The following is a 16,609-nucleotide window of genomic DNA, read 5'->3' on the forward strand; positions in this document are numbered from 1 at the left end:
CATGATCCATCCGCCTCGGCCTCCCAAAGTGCTGGGATTACAGGCGTGAGCCACCGCGCCCAGCCCCATACCATTTAATTTTAAACCTCATGCGTGTGTGCAGGTTAAATGGCTCCTAGGTTCCATTCCCGGGTGATGGGTGGGAGGGTGTTAAGATTTATTTGTTATAGAAAGGGGTCCTGGGGTCTCCCGCAGCCGCGAGCTGGGCGGTCCTCCCGGCGCCAGGGGTCGCTGTAGCGCCGCCCGGCCGCGCCGGGTCGCTCTCGCGTGGCCGCCCCGCCTCGGGCCCCCGGGCCGAGTGGGCGGGCACGACTGCGCCCAGGTCGCGAGGCGCCCTTCGACCAGCAGCGCCCGGGGCGGGCGGGTATAAATGGAGCGGTGGCTCCCTCGGCCGCCTCTCTCCGCCCCGGGTCGCTGCCGCCTCCGCCGCTTTCGGGCTTCGCAGCCTGAGGAAAAAAAGAGAAAAAGATAAAAAAAATCTGAAAACGCTTCAAAATCCTGAAAAAAAAAAAAGGAAAAGAAAAAACGAATCCTCCTCGGAGAACCCGCGGGGAAGTCACTTTCGTACGCTTCCGGCCTGCCCCGCGCCCGCCGCCGCAGCGCTTGGCGTCCGTCGGTCTCCGTCCATCGGTCCGGGGGTGAGCCGCCCGCCCGGCCCGCCGTGCCCTCCCCCCGCTCGGGCCCTGAGCCCCGCGCCCCGCGCCTGCCCCGGCGCACCACGTGTCCGTGCTGCCCTTCGCCGCCCGCCCGGGGCTCGCCGAGTCGGCGCCCACAAAGATTTGGTTTCCCTCTGCCCCGGCGGTTGTAATCTTAAACCGCTGGAGCCCGAGGCCTATATTTATAGAGAAACGCGTGTCCCCGAGGCCGCCGTGGGCAGCGTCCGGTCGCCTCTTAAAAGGATTTTTACCCTTCGGAAGGGGATTCCCCGTTTAATTTTCTTCCTACTTTGATTTTTTGAAATTTGGAGCTTCGCACCAGGACCGCGGAGAAGTGCAAAGTCGCGGGGAGGGCCATATTGTGCGGAGAGCCTTTTGTCTGCGGTGCTGCGGCCGTGGGAGCCGGCCCCCGCCTCCTGTTTCCGTCCCGTCTCCGAGCCCGCCGACTCCAGCTCGTCCTCGCCGCGCCGGTGCCACCTGTGAGCCGCGGCGCGGGCCCGGGCTCCGAGGGCGCCCCTTTTGTCCTGCGGCGGGCCCGATAAGAAGTCCTCCTGGCGGGGCTCGGGGTGGTGGGGGGCGGGGAGATGAACGCTGCGGCCAGCAGCTACCCCATGGCCTCCCTGTACGTGGGCGACCTGCATTCGGACGTCACCGAGGCCATGCTGTACGAAAAGTTCAGCCCCGCGGGGCCTGTGCTGTCCATCCGGGTCTGCCGCGATATGATCACCCGCCGCTCCCTGGGCTATGCCTACGTCAACTTCCAGCAGCCGGCCGACGGTGAGTAGAAGCTGTGCCCACACGTGCGTGGGAGCCCGGAGGACCCCGGGAGTCGTCTTCTGGCAGGGCCCTCTTGCCGAGGAGGGCGGCATCACGACAGCATGTTGCCACCGAAGCTGGGAGCAGGGTGCGGAGATTGAGAACGCGGACCTGGCATCAGATGACTCAAGTTTCAATCTTGTTTCTACCACTTGCTAACTGGGTGACCTTGGGCTACTTATTAGTGTTGCTGGTAGTGGGGTTGGAAACCAAGGAGACTGTAAAACAGGATTAGAGTGAAGCCACTGGCATTCCACTGCGTGTGGTCCTTGTCAGTGGGGCTGGGCTGTTAGAGATCCTTGCTTGTGCCCCTCACAGGCTGGCCAAAAAGGCGGGACGTTTGAAACACAATTCCCCGCAAAAGTTTTACATTGTAAAGCTCCTGCCCGCTCCGCCACCTTTACTAACCTTGACTACCTGATGTTGTGCTAATAAAGGATCAGGCAGGGCAGGCAGGAAGCAGGGGGAAGGTTTCTGTGCGTTAAACTTTCGCAGAGACTTAGGTTAGTGCCACAAAAGCAGCGTGTGCCAGGCCAGCTCCTTGGTCTGTGTGTTTGCCACTGGAGTGGAGAAGTGCTTTACTCTGGACAAATGGTATCCAGGCTCTGTGCTGTAGAGTGTCGTGGAGGTAGTTTAGGGAGGCGTCACTTGAAAATCTGGTGGCATTTGTCACCTCAGCTGTAACAGTGCTTTGCACTAGTCAGAGCCCTTTTATTTCATCTAATCTGAAGAAAATGGGACTCCTGAGAAGGAGAAGGAAAAGGAATGCAAAAAGTTGGAAGCCAAGTTAGGACTCCCAGCACAGTGCTCTGCCACCTCAGATTGTGGCCTTAGCGTGGAGCATGGAGAGAGGTATGCTGCAGGCGTGGCAGGAGGGAGGCCAGAGGAAACCTGATCAGAGGCTGCACGTGACTCCAGATTAAAAGGGAACAACTGCAGAGATCATTACTGGGAGAAACAAGCCATTCTATGGCAAAGCATCTCCAGGTCCCTAGTTTTGGGGTCCCCCCTTTGTTTTCTGTCTGAGGCCCAGAGTTACTACTTGCCCACGTTGCGGCTGAGACCAGAGAACTGGACATGTTGAGAGGGACTAGGTATTGCTACTGTCAATCCAGTGTGCTCCAAGCTGAGTTCTGTCCATGGCCATAGGAGCGCAAAGGTAGCTGAGTGTGGTCTTTTTAAGGGATAATGTACCACATTAGCTGTTGTCTGCCTTACTGACTTTTGAACAAAAGTCGTGTCACTTAGAGATAGCAGAAGCCATTGGTCAGTGTGTCTGCCAACACATACTTCTGCAGGACTTCTCCCTGCTATAAATAAGTGCAGCCAGATTTGTCAGACTAAGCCGGCTTGCCTTGTGCAGTGCTGTCTGGAAATAGACGAGGAGCTGTTGTTGAAGTGGGCTCCTTTACTGCTAATTAATGAAATAGTTTGCGATCCCAGCTATCTATCTCTGATAGCCATCACAAGCAAACTCCTCTTTCCCTGGACTGTTCCTGACTTGGATCTGTCTTGTCATCTCCCCTTTTCCCAACTACCCCCCACACAGATGAGCCCACCTTCTGAAGAGGGTGGGGAAAGTTGTTGGAAATAATGAGTGAAAATAAATTCTCCCGGCTAATGAAACAGTTGAGCTTGTGGAGCGGCAGAGTTGGGGAATTTTGTCCCCCCCTTAAGTGAGATGTTGTCTTGAGGCAAGGAGCAGGTTCCACTGCTCTGACCCTGTCTAAATCCCCTCATGGAGGAGGTTCTGGGTGATGTCACCTTTAGGATATGCCATCATAGCCTTAAGGAAAAGTGGCCACCAGATCTGGGCATCCTTGTTGCGATTAGTGATGAGAAGTGTTTTGGCTGGCAGATGGTGTTATTTTTTAGCTTTTGGTTCTTTTTGTTGTTGTTTGTTTTGAGACACTGTTTCACTCTTGCTGCCTAGGCTGGAGTGCAATGGCGCGATCTCAGCTCACTGCAACCTCTGACTCCTGGGTCCAAACGATTTTCCTGCCTTAGTCTCCTGAGTAGCTGGGATTACAGGCGCCTGCCACCATGCCCAGCTAATTGTGTATTTTTAGTAGAGATGGGGTTTCACCATGTTGGTCAGGCTGGTCTCGAACTCCTGACCTCAGGTAATCCACCCGCCTTGGCCTCCCAAAGTGCTGGGATTACAGGAGTGAGCCACCGTACCCGGCCCAGCCTTTGGTTTTTTAAATTGTCTCTGGTGTACACATGGACTTGGTTGGGAAGCTAAGGAAGCATTCCAAGGTGCTGGTTGGGGAAGTTGGTTGAGCACCCAGGGTAGCTGAAGTCCTAGAATTCTACAGAACTTCCATTAAGGCTTCAAAAGGTGGGTGCAGGGCCTGCCATCTGCGCACTGTCTACTTAGGCAGAAGGTATGGTGGTTTAATCCTTGTGGTGATAGTACAGAGAACTTTTCCATGTGTGATCAGTTGTGTCCATTTTGATGATTGACGCTTTTTTGTTTAAATCAATTTCTGTTCTCAGAAATTGAAAATAAAAGAAACTGGACTGAATTCTGAATTCAGGGATAGCACCTTTTTTTTTTTTTTTTCCGGATCATTTGCTTACAGGTTTTGTCACTTGTCTCCATAGGTGGATTGCAGACTAAATGACTTGATAACTTTGATGCAATACCTCACTGAAAAATAAATCAGATAATCTAGTATTAGTTTCGTAATTACTAGCTAGCTGCACAGCTTAGTTACCCTAAACATAAGTTTGTTCATTTTGTAAAATGTATAATTTCAGCTGTCCCACCTGAGTCATGGTGGGTGGTAGTCTGCAAAGTCTCTTCTAAATGGTAAAGCTTAGTCAAATGTGAGGTATTATCATTGGATCTTGGTGTCATTAAGGCCATTTAGATTATCTTTACTTGTGGCCCCTTTATCCAACAAGGGCACAGACCTAGAAGGGTGTTTAGACTTCTGTCATGAAGTAGAGTCATTAGCTGGAACTTATGCTACACTTACTAACAGTGCAGGCTGGAGGAATCTGATGTCCTTTTATTTTAATAGAGTTGGCCTTTTATCAAGAGTGATTACCTTGAAAAGTCCTGGAGTAATCTGTTCTTAGGCTGTTGGCCTGTGGGAGCTGACGTTTTCTCTCCTTATTGAAATGTGTTTCTCTCTTACAGCTGAGCGGGCTTTGGACACCATGAACTTTGATGTGATTAAGGGAAAGCCAATCCGCATCATGTGGTCTCAGAGGGATCCCTCTTTGAGAAAATCTGGTGTGGGAAACGTCTTCATCAAGAACCTGGACAAATCTATAGATAACAAGGCACTTTATGATACTTTTTCTGCTTTTGGAAACATACTGTCCTGCAAGGTAAACATTGATTAAATGATTTTAGCAGAATAATTAATTGATTCTTGAAAACAAGATAAATTAGCAAACAGAGAACTATCTTGGAATTGGGGAACAAGGTATGGGAATTTTCAAAATGCTGGACATGGAATCCTCAAAGTTCCCACAGGTAATCTCAGGGCCACACCCAGCGTAACCAGCACACGCTTTCATACCCTTGTTCTTTCCTCAGCCTGAAATATCCTTCCTATTCTTTAGCTTTGGAAAGCCCACATTTTTCTTTTGGGATGGGGGAAAGGAGAGGACCAGAGAAGTGTCTCTAGTCTTGAGGAAACTTAATCACTTTAGAAGCATAAATTCACTCTATTCCTTCTACGTATCTGTTCTATGCTGAGCACTTTAAAACTTAAAACGGTGGTGGTGTATATGTTTAATGCCATACTACACTGAAAATCTGTTGTGGCCTTGGAAAATGTTTTGTTTTCTGCATCACCGTGGTTTGCACCCAGATCTCTTAAAATGTGTTGTTGTGTTTTAAAGAGACAGAGTCTTGCTCTGTCTGTCACCCAGGGTGGAGTGCAGTGGTCTAGTAATAGCTCATTGTAGCTTCGACCTCATGGGCTCAAGCCATCCTCCCACCTCAGCCTCCCAGGTAGCTGGAACTACAGGCACGTGCCACCACACTCAGTTAATTTTTTTCTTTTTTGTAGAGACAGGGTCTCCATTGTCCAACGATCTGGCTCCAACGATCCTCCTGCTTTGGCCTCCCAAAGCACTGGGATTACAGGCATGAGCCACAGCACCCAATTTTAAGTATTTTTTGTTTGTTTGTTTGTTTTTGATAAAAATAAAACATTTGGAATAGAAGCATCTTAGTAGTGGCTACCTTTGTAAATGGAACACTTACTAGGTACCTGGTGCTGTGCTAGGTGTTAGAAAAATTATACTGGTGTACCTGACCACCATTGGCCATGGATGGGCTAGAGTCTTCTCAGGCACAAGATACCCTGAGGTTCTCATGTCTCAGGAGCTGGCCAGTTCTGCTAAAGTGGTCCACCTTGTCTTTGACAGGTGGTGTGTGATGAGAACGGCTCTAAGGGTTATGCCTTTGTCCACTTCGAGACCCAAGAGGCTGCCGACAAGGCCATCGAGAAGATGAATGGCATGCTCCTCAATGACCGCAAAGTGTGAGTGTCCCAGTCCGGAGCAACAACCATCGCATGAGCCAGCCGTGGCCCCACCTCGGTATTAACTGGCACACACAAGGCGGCTACTGGTTCTCGGCCCAAGTGTGGCCTGCTCCTACCTCTCCACTCCAGGGCTGGTGAGTCTCCCTGCCTGAGCCGTGGCAGCCCTTTTGACTCGCCAAGGTGGGCTTCCTGCCCAAGCCATGGCCTGCCTGCCGCCTCTCCCTTAAAGGCATCTGTCTGTGGGTTTTGTGAGCATCAACAACTGGGGCTGGCTGGAAAGCAGCTCTAAGCTCACTCTGAGTCGGGGTCTTGGCCAGCGGCAGAGTGGAGAGGGCCCTGGACTGACCAGGAGCTGTATACTAGCAGTGGGACCTTGGCTTTCCTGTGATTCAGGTCTGTCCATGGGTCCCTCGCTAGTGGTTGATGCCAAATTGTCCCCGCGGTTCTCCATTTTCTAACTTATGACTCAGTGACCTAATAATACAAGGCTGGCTCCACAGTAATACTTGGTGACAATGAAAAAATCCCATCCCTTTGCAGAAAAACTTCGTAACAGACCTTGTTGCTTTGATGTGGTTGTTACTGTAGAATGCAGAGAGGGGGAACTTACCAAAGCCATATGGGGAGAAGAAGAGACAATAAGTCTTGGCTATTACAAGCCAAAATAATTTTTGTCCTTTGTGTCATTCAGTATACCAGAGGATGGGTTATCTTTATAATGTCTGTGTGTGCAGTGGTTGCTCTACAGATATCACTAAAAAGAAATATAAAAATGTCAGTGTATGGATAAATTTTCTTTTAAGTATAACAGACCAAAATAAATAAATTTAAAAAGCAAAGGGTGCCCCTTCACTCCAACAATCTCATATCTAGGGTTAACCACTGTTAACAGTTTGGTTTGTATCCTTCCAGACCTTTTCTATGCATTTACGTAGTTGTACAGAAATGAACGTTTTAAAAACATGGCCATCAGGTTTCTTCATGAAGGCAGTGTGATGTGGTAGGAGTAGCCCTGGTCTAAGCCAGGAGCCCTGGGGCTGGTCCTCACAGGATAGTCCTGCCTTTTTCTCTTTCTGCTGGGGACTTGGGGTATCTCTGAGCTTCCTTGGTGGTGGATGGGGATCTCGTGTTTTAACCTCTCCTGTCAGTCTTTAACCTGTATTCCTTTGGGTCCCTGGACATCATGTTTTATTCCTCTGGGTAATTACTGTTCTTCATGGTTTCATTTTAGATTTGTGGGCAGATTCAAGTCTCGCAAAGAGCGGGAAGCTGAGCTTGGAGCCAAAGCCAAGGAATTCACCAATGTTTATATCAAAAACTTTGGGGAAGAGGTGGATGATGAGAGTCTGAAAGAGCTGTTCAGTCAGTTTGGTAAGTTGGGGGTCCTTGTCTCCTTTCACAGTCTACCAGACCCATCTGTTTTTTCTTAAGAGATGAGGGCACTGTTTTTTCTTAAGAGATGAGGGCACTGCTCCAGAGATTTGCTTCAAGTGAGTTTCCAGAGGGAAGCCTTCTGTCCCTGAGCTGTGCTCAAGATGGTGTTACTAATAGTTCTGTCCTTTGGTAATAGGTAAGACCCTAAGTGTCAAGGTGATGAGAGATCCCAATGGGAAATCCAAAGGCTTTGGCTTTGTGAGTTACGAAAAACACGAGGATGCCAATAAGGTGAGTATACCACAAAGATTGGGAAAAGCTTGTAAGAGGTTGCCCCAGAGTATGGGTAGGGTCTTGCTAGCACCTACCTAGAGCTGGGATGGTCTGAGTATCTGGTAGTAGATGTACCATTACTATACTCTGGGATCATCTTCCTGGGTTCCACATGTTAACTTCATGTAGGTGTTTACAAAGCACTTGGCACATACCTGTCACCTCAGCTATCAGTTGTTGAAAGAATAGGAGAGACGTTTGTTCTGCTGCAAAGGTGAGAGAACTAAAGCCCAGTGAGTGCTGATTTGATAACAGCACGGCAGCTACTTGTGGGCAAAGCATTGTGCCAGACCCTCAACATTTATCACTTAAATACCCACAAAAGCACCTGCAGAATTTACTGGCGGCCGGAATATTATATCGCCCTAGGCTCATGTCAGCACACTTGTGTTTATACACCTGTACTATTTCTATATTATCTGGATCAATAACCCATTTAAATATTAACCTCACTTTACAGATGGGGAAGTTTGGATTTGTGTGACAGACTTCAGAGGTGGAGTGAATTTAGTTTTTTAGTCCTATAGTAGAAAGAATATTTTTTGGGACTTAGACCTCCAGAATAAGACCCCATCGCTGCAACTTTATTTTAAAGACATATTTTTTCTCTCTAGGCTGTGGAAGAGATGAATGGAAAAGAAATAAGTGGTAAAATCATATTTGTAGGCCGTGCACAAAAGAAAGTAGAACGGCAGGCAGAGTTAAAACGGAAATTTGAACAGTTGAAACAGGAGAGAATTAGTCGATATCAGGTAAGGTGGTCTTGGCCCAGCCTAGCAATGGGATTTGCTGTGAAATATTTGCAGAACACCCCTATGTTTAGCGGGCTTTCTTTTTGGGGACTTGGAGTGTGTTCTTCTTCCCATTTTACCTAAAAAGATGAGGTTTAAAAGGATATATACCTACTACATATGACTGATTATTATAGAACCAGAAACAAGAGATGGGTTTATTCATCAAGAAGCTCTCTATTTTGGAAGCCTCAGCCTGTTGCTTTTAGCCATGTAGGTTCCTTTTACTTAAATGAGACTCTTTTGTTTGGCATGGCTTCAAGAAGAGCCCTGCTGGGGTGGGTGAGTGGTCACCAGAACAGCTGTGGGGAGAGGTGACAAAAGGTGACTGCACTGATGATCCTGTCAGTTTCAGGGCAGTAGTTTCACAACTTTGGGCTTGCATCAGATTCATTAGCAGAGCTTGTTAAAACAGATAGCTGGGCTCCAGCCCCAGAGTTTTTCTGATTCATTGGGTTTGGGGTCTGGCCTGAGAATTTCATTTCTTTTTTTTTTTTTTTTTCCTTGAGACAGAGTCTCACTCTGTCGCCCAGGTTGGAGTGCAGTGGCACAATCTCGGCTCACTGCAAACTCCGCCTCCCGGGTTCGCGCCATTCTCCTGCCTTAGCCTCCTGAGTAGCTGGGACTACAGGCACCCGCCACCATGCCTGGCTAATTTTTTGTATTTTTAGTAGAGACGGGGTTTCACCATGTTAGTCAGGATGGTCTCGATCTCCTGACCTTGTGATTCGCCTGCCTCGGCCTCCCAAAGATGCTGGTGCTCCTGGTCTGGGGGCCACCCTTTGGGAACCACTTTCTTAGGGAATATTTGTGGTATAGAAGTGTAGTTAACAATGATCTTTTTCCTTCAGGGGGTGAATCTCTACATTAAGAACTTGGATGACACTATTGATGATGAGAAATTAAGGAAAGAATTTTCTCCTTTTGGATCAATTACCAGTGCTAAGGTATTATACTGCGATCTGGGGATTGAAAGCAGTGGTATTCCATTATAGGCTTATTGGCATTTGTCCCATTGAAGGAATAGCATTTAAATTATGTTCATTTCTGAAAGTAGCTACTATGTTTTTCTAGCAAAATTTCTGGATGCATTCTGGAGAATGACATTTCATTAGGTTAACATTACACTGTTTCCCAAGCACTGGAGTCTGGAGAGGAATCTGACCCAGCCCCTCCTTGCCAACCCAGAGCACCTGAATCTTTCCCATTCCTTGCTGCCTCGTGCTGGTGTGGGGACAGATGGTGCTACAGAATGAGCAGAGGAAATCCAGACAGGTTGTTTTCCATTTGTCTTGGGGCCTGTCTCTACAGCTCTGCCACATTTTCTCCTTGAGAATGAAGGTATTTTGAAGATTTTGGAGGTGGGCTTGGGAACTTCTACCCTGGTCTTAAAAAGAGAGGAAAGGGGAGTGGAAGGTTTTTCTATGTTTCGTAGTGTGCATCATTTGCTTGATTTTCTTTGATAATCGTATCAACTAAGTTAGCAGGGTAAGTAGGAACCTCATTTTAAAGATAAGGAATTTTAGTCCTTGAACAAGAGAATGCTGACTACATGGGGATGGTGCTTGTCCTTGGCACTTTGGGAGCAGGATGGAAACTGGTGCCATCTGAACATTTTGAGTTATGGCCGGATGCAGACTCTGGTCTTGCTAAACAGGTGTACCAGATGCCACAAAGTCCTTTAGTTGATGAGAAGGGAAGCCACGTGGGCTGGTAAGGGTTTAGTGGCCCTGCCCTGGCTCTTAGTGGACTTTGCTCCCAACCTGGGAATGTGGAAAGCAATGTTATCAGTTGTAGTAGGGAGTTGGCCAGAGGCCAGCTGTGGGTTTGCCCAGTTCTTACCCTTTCGTTTTTGCTATGACCCCCCTTGACTGGCCCTCATCAGTGTAAGGAGTGATCTTCTATCCTTGCTTATCTGCCTAGTAGTCAAGTTGGCATTTGTTAAGAGAGCAGAAGAGCCATACCTTGAATTGTCACCATTTTCATTATGATGGTGTGGCATTTTTATTCACATACCTTACTGGCCCATCTCATTGGTAGAGAGTTATGGAGTGATGCACTTCTTTACTTCCCTATCCTCCACTTCAGGAGGCTCTCTGGGCCATTAACTAAGACATAAAACAATGACAGTCACACCAGAGATGACAGTGAATAACCTTGTCTATTAGGAAGAATGCCATTTGTGAATGATGAACTTAATGTGGAAAAAGACTGCCTGAACCAGTAGACCTGTGGTTTTGTAGCTCTTTGGAGTATTTCATGGAAATTGAGCCTCAGGAAGGCAAGTGAGACTAGAAGCTAGGCTGCCTATCTCTGAGCTGGTTATCTCATTGAATTAATGGTGGCAGTCATTGGTTACCTGAACATTTTAGGACTCCTGTCCACACGTGGTATTCCAAAAGTGTTAATCCTGACATTGGTAAGAGCTTGTTAGAGTTTGTCCACCGAGGTCTTGAAGCATGAGATGTGAAAATAAATTGCTCAGTACTACTCTCAAGATGTTTTGTGGTTACCCGGGGTAGCTATCCACCAGGTATCAGGAAACATCTTTGAGTTCCTGGTTTTATTATTAGCCATATCATAGTGTTTCAGAACTTTAGCATCACCTGGGGACTCAAAGAAAACACCTAGATACCTTAGAGGTTGTGACTTAGTTGGTCTGGGGTAAATCCTATGCCAGAACCCTGACCTAGACTCAGTGACTGCAGCAGAACCCAGGCTTTCTGGTTCTTCTGAATAGTTCCCTGCCCACCCAGGGACATCCTTTTTTTTCCTATTTGTAGGTTTTTTGTTGTTGTTGTTGTTGGCTTGGTTGGTTGGTGTTTTTGTTTTGTTCTGTTTTGTTTTGGAGATGGAGTCTCGCTCTGTCGCCTAGGCTGGAGTGCAGTGGCGCGATCTCGGCTCACTGCAATCTCTGCCTCCCGGGTTCAAGCGGTTCTCCTGCCTCAGCCTCCTGAGTAGCTAGGATTACAGGTGTGTGCCACCACGCCCAGCTGATTTTTGTATTTTTAGTAGAGATGGGGTTGCACCATGTTGGTCAGGATGGTCTTGAATTCCTGACCTCGTGATCCACCCACCTCGGCCTCCCAAAGTGCTGGGATTACAGGCATGAGCCACTGCGCCTGGCCCTTTGTTTTTTTGAGATGAGGTCTCACTACATTGCTCAAGCTGGTCTCAACCTCCTGAGCTCAAGCAGCCCTCCCACCTCAGCCTTCCAAAGTGCTGGGATTACAGGCACAAGCCATCACACCCAGCCAGGGACACCTTATTTCTTAAGTAGCTGGTCTCATTTTGTAGGTAATGCTGGAGGATGGAAGAAGCAAAGGGTTTGGCTTCGTCTGCTTCTCATCTCCTGAAGAAGCAACCAAAGCAGTCACTGAGATGAATGGACGCATTGTGGGCTCCAAGCCACTATATGTTGCCCTGGCCCAGAGGAAGGAAGAGAGAAAGGCTCACCTGACCAACCAGTATATGCAACGAGTGGCTGGAATGAGAGCACTTCCTGCCAATGCCATCTTAAATCAGTTCCAGCCTGCAGCGGGTGGCTACTTTGTGCCAGCAGTCCCACAGGTGGGTGTGCTGTTTGGTCACAGCTCTTGGGAACCTGCCGGCTGGCAGTATTCTGCAGTGGTTGGGGAGAGGGATTTTTCGTTATTAGAGTTCTAGAATGTCACAATAAGGACCCTTCAAGTAAAAATGAAGGACTTACCCATGGTCACACACACACACCCACAGTGGCAGTGGTAGCATAAAACAGTCCCCATTAGCTGACCCCTCAGCTTTTGAATAGAAAGAACATTTAAATAATTAGCTTAGGTCCTGGTTAGTGAGATGAGATGAGATACTTCTCTAGGATGGGTTCAGTCCTTAAGGGGGTGTTTGGGTATTCTTCTGTCTTACAGGCTCAGGGAAGGCCTCCATATTATACACCTAACCAGTTAGCACAGATGAGGCCTAATCCACGCTGGCAGCAAGGTGGGAGACCTCAAGGTAGGTGGTGGGGAACAGTAATTGATGGCCCAGGATATACCTGTCCTGGTCTCCCCTGCCTTTCCTGCTTCCCCACTCTGAGGCACAGCCTAGGTTCTGGTCCACATCACTTCTCAGTGATGTGCAATTTTTCTCTTCACCAGGCTTCCAAGGAATGCCAAGTGCTATACGCCAGTCTGGGCCTCGTCCAACTCTTCGCCATCTGGCTCCAACTGGTAATGCTCCGGCCTCTCGTGGCCTCCCTACTACCACTCAGAGAGTCGGTGAGCAAACTGGCCTTAGAAGTGTGGCCTGGGGAGGAGGGAGTCAGGATGACTAGGCTCTGTCCTGGGTTGGTCAGTTTGTTGGGCTCGAATTTATCGAGTCCTGGTTCTGTAATCTTAGCTGTGTGCTTAGGTGGCCACTTCAGGAGCAGAGAAACAGTATGAGTTCTAGGTGTGTCAGTTGCTTTTAACATTCTTTGCTCATCGGTGACCTATGTGAAAAAGGTTAGTTGTAGAAGTTTGCTAGCTGGATGACCACAGAGGCAGCTTGTTCTTTTGGGTGGGGTGAGGAATACAAGGAAACAGTGTATACAGAATATGTCTTGTATTCCAAGATGTGGAAAGAGTTGTATGTTATCCTTTGGCTCATCCTCGAAAGTAGTAGTGGCCCCCTGTGCAATGTGTTGCGTAAATGTGCTTTGAAATTTCTCCTTCCGTGGGACGTGGCCAGTTGGACATCTGCCGCCAACACTGATGTGCATTTGCTGGTCTGTTGTAGGGTCTGAGTGCCCGGACCGCTTGGCTATGGACTTTGGTGGGGCTGGTGCCGCCCAGCAAGGGCTGACTGACAGCTGCCAGTCTGGAGGTGGTATTGGATGCACACAGAAGGGGGAAAGATGGGATTTGACGGGTCTTTGCACAGACTGATGGACTTTAATTGTATTTGTTCTTTCCCTAAGGCGTTCCCACAGCTGTGCAGAACTTAGCGCCGCGCGCTGCTGTTGCCGCTGCTGCTCCCCGGGCTGTTGCCCCCTACAAATACGCCTCCAGTGTCCGCAGCCCTCATCCTGCCATACAGCCTCTGCAGGTGAGGTTCACCAGACAGAATGCTTAAAAGGATTTCCCCCATTTCCACTTGATGTAAAAGAAGCTGTGCTTTTGATTCCTTCAACAGGTATTAAATGCCTGCTCTGTGTTATGACGCTATGTTCTGATTCACTGTCCCTGCCCTTCAGGGGCTCACTAGTGGGAAAGAAGGGGCTTAAAAGTGCTCTGCCTGATGCCAGTTCACTCAGAAATGCCTCAGAGCGGGCAGCCAGTGCTTCCTCTTCTGTTTGTACGAAATAATATGCTCACTCAGCTGTTTGAGCCTCCAGGTCACTTCCACATCCAGTGACCTATTGGATCCTTGGCTGCTCTGCAAGATGATTGGTACATTAATGCAGGAAATAACTTCAACTTACAGATCGGATGTTCAGCTTCAAAGATGTAAAGTGTGTGTAGGAGGTGAAGGGGTTGAACCTAGAGCTTAGATTTTCTAAGCTGTAACTTGCTGTCTCTAGACCTGTGCTCTAGATGCAACTAGTTTGTTTCAGAGCTTAATAGCAATTTGCTGTGGAGGTGTCACCCTAAGCCTTCAGGCCCATAAGCTGCTTAGTAGATTACTCTTTAACTGTCCTGTCTCATACTCTCTAAGTTGGGGATTTCCTAGAACTTGATGCTATGTAAAATACCTTTTCTTTGCAAGGCTTTGACTAGCATTGACGTTGCATGTTGATCGTTTTTAAGCATTTGATACAAAAACATTTGGTACAATTAAGGTGATGTGGAATGTAATTATAAATGTGTTGATATTTACTCCCTTTGATCCAATCTGCACTGAGATTTACCCTAAAGGAAAACTAATTTTCAGGAAAAGGTTATATACAAGTGTTTACCCTTACTTATAACAAGGCTTTTCATTCTTGAGTTAACTTTGGGTGTATTAAGGAAATGTCAGAAAATGCTTGCCTAGCACTATAGGTTTGTTTTATTATTTACGTTTCACTTCGCTTTCTGATAGCATGCCATTTTCATTGTAATTGGTTGTGTTTATGTCCATACCACTCTGTTCCTCAACACACCCCTCAATCCTTCAAGGACTGAAATTAGTTCCTTTAGAGCAGGGACAGCCACCTCCTCTCCTCTTTCACATAGTCAGATGTTCAGATATTGAACAGGCACTCAACCACCATCAGGTGGTGTCCTTTCCTCAGTGCTAACCCACTGCCTTTCCTGGTTCCCAGGCACCCCAGCCTGCGGTCCATGTGCAGGGGCAGGAGCCACTGACTGCCTCCATGCTGGCTGCAGCACCCCCCCAGGAACAGAAGCAGATGCTGGGTGAGTGACCCACTTGCTTGCAGAAGAAGAGGGTCCCAGAGCCTGATAACAGCTAGGACACCAGTGTCCATTGTTTACTGGGATTTGATTTGTTTTTTTTATTAACTACCCTCCCCATAGGAGAACGCTTGTTCCCACTCATCCAAACCATGCATTCAAATCTGGCTGGGAAGATCACGGGAATGCTGCTGGAGATAGACAACTCTGAGCTGCTGCACATGTTAGAGTCCCCCGAGTCTCTCCGCTCCAAGGTGAGCTGGGGCTCAGACCCTGCAGCTTCAGTTCTCAGCTTGGGAAGACTGGGGGCAAACTTGGATGCCCAGGTGCAGCAGAAAGTGGGATCTGCTGCCCCCAGGACCCCTCTCGTCATGGCTTGACTGTGACTGGAGGCTGCAGTGGGTATTTGGGAAAGTAGTTAGCACCAGAAGCCTAGGGATCATCTGTACAGTTGGCTTTGGTCCACCACTAGGTCTGGGCACTGGGGAGGGGTGGAGTAGCTCTCCTAGATTCACTGACCACCTGAAGATTTCTCGCAGGTGGATGAAGCTGTAGCAGTTCTACAGGCTCATCATGCCAAGAAAGAAGCTGCCCAGAAGGTGGGCGCTGTTGCTGCTGCTACCTCTTAGACAAGGAAAAACCGTATGTGTGGCTATTTTCATTTTTGTTCCTATGAGCATTGTTCCTATGAGCATTGTCTTCGTGGTTTGACCTGAGGTTGTATATATGCTCACTGCTTAGCTCTGGGAATACAATAAGTACAGTTAGTTACACGGAGTGTGTTGCAGGTGACTTCTTATCATGAGGACTGTGGACTTTGTCTGCAGGAGCTTGAGTGAATAATAAAACTCTAGTACTGGTTGATGGTGGTAGGTGTCTCCAGATAGGGAAAGAAGAGACAGTAAAATAAGCTAAGGAAAAAGCACATGGTAAGGACCAGAGCTGGTGTGTTGGGAGGGTTGACTTGGCATAGTCATGACCCTCTTGTCAAGGGCCTCAGGAGCCTTGTCATCTAGTGGTAAAGACCAGAGATGCTGCTAAATGTTGTACAGTACACAGGAGGACAGACCCAACAGAATGTCCAAAGTGTCAATAGCACTGAGGTTGAGAAACTCTCTTCTAGAATACCTTCCTTTATCCACTAGATGTTAATGAATCTAAATTATTTGATTATGCATTTATTTGTGTTGGTGCTTTTCTTTACAGGATTCAAAAGCCAAATAACCCCTTATGGAATTCAACTCAAGGTTTGAAGACTTCCTAGCTTGTCCTATGGACCTCAACACCAAGGATTACAAATTGCAAATTTAATAGGTCATTTTGTATCAAAAGGTCAATTATGAAGCACCTAGAATTTTTCAATTATACGAATATGTTCTTTGGGTTCTGCTGTGGCCCAGACAGTGTTAACTTTTTTTTTTATTGTGGGTTTTGATTTTTTCCCCCAGAAATTGGTTTTATTTGATGTACCCAAGTCTTACGTTTCCCAATAAAGAAAAAAAATCTCCATAAAACTGCCTCTGTCTCTGACCACAGTTTTACTCTATGAATTCCGGTTTTCACTGGAAGTAACTTTAGGATGTGAATTGGTTCCAGTGATAGTTTGTTCTTTCTTGACTTGAAGCTGACAGATTAGCAAGATACACAGAACTGTTAAATATGATCCTGTCCCACACTGTTCTGTTACAGTATGATTGTTACATTAGCCCCATTTAACTTAGAGGGAACAGAGATCTGATGTGGTCAGAGCAGACCATGGGGCTGGTCCAGGAAAATCT

General features: G+C 47.6%; 1 protein-coding gene and 1 non-coding gene across 9 annotated transcripts; both read left to right on the forward strand.

Moving 5' to 3' along the window:
• The first annotated feature begins 296 nt into the window (after window positions 1-296).
• Window positions 297-16,345, forward strand: PABPC4 (poly(A) binding protein cytoplasmic 4). Of its 8 annotated transcripts, none has more exons than XM_063700158.1 (16): window positions 297-1,433; window positions 4,621-4,814; window positions 5,865-5,980; window positions 7,215-7,354; window positions 7,554-7,648; window positions 8,305-8,442; window positions 9,333-9,428; window positions 11,779-12,051; window positions 12,384-12,471; window positions 12,615-12,686; window positions 13,234-13,320; window positions 13,415-13,542; window positions 14,741-14,834; window positions 14,955-15,085; window positions 15,371-15,473; window positions 16,038-16,345. In XM_063700158.1, the coding sequence occupies exons 1-15, from the start codon at window positions 1,241-1,243 to the stop codon at window positions 15,458-15,460; spliced, it is 1,935 nt and encodes a 644-aa protein (XP_063556228.1). In that variant the 5' UTR covers window positions 297-1,240; the 3' UTR covers window positions 15,461-15,473; window positions 16,038-16,345. The 8 variants fall into 8 exon arrangements, with proteins under 8 accessions (XP_063556228.1, XP_055248106.1, XP_055248110.1 ...); XM_055392131.2 differs by having other exon boundaries at window positions 15,371-15,430; XM_055392124.2 differs by having other exon boundaries at window positions 298-1,433; window positions 12,615-12,734.
• Window positions 9,671-9,805, forward strand: LOC115932363 (small nucleolar RNA SNORA55). The gene has a single exon (XR_004068652.1). It is a non-coding gene; the product is annotated as a small nucleolar RNA SNORA55 (small nucleolar RNA).
• Window positions 16,346-16,609: the final 264 nt, after the last annotated feature.

The sequence above is a fragment of the Gorilla gorilla genome, chromosome 1 (genome assembly GCF_029281585.2).
Source record: "Gorilla gorilla gorilla isolate KB3781 chromosome 1, NHGRI_mGorGor1-v2.1_pri, whole genome shotgun sequence".
NCBI lineage: Eukaryota > Metazoa > Chordata > Mammalia > Primates > Hominidae > Gorilla > Gorilla gorilla.

Coding starts and splice junctions, on each gene's coding strand:
- PABPC4 (XM_055392124.2), top strand. CDS start 1,241: ATGAACGCTGCGGCCAGCAGCTACCCCATGGCCTCCCTGTACGTGGGC. Junction 7,649..8,304: donor AACACGAGGATGCCAATAAG/GTGAGTATACCA, acceptor TTTTCTCTCTAG/GCTGTGGAAGAGATGAATGG. Junction 15,086..15,370: donor CCGAGTCTCTCCGCTCCAAG/GTGAGCTGGGGC, acceptor GATTTCTCGCAG/GTGGATGAAGCTGTAGCAGT.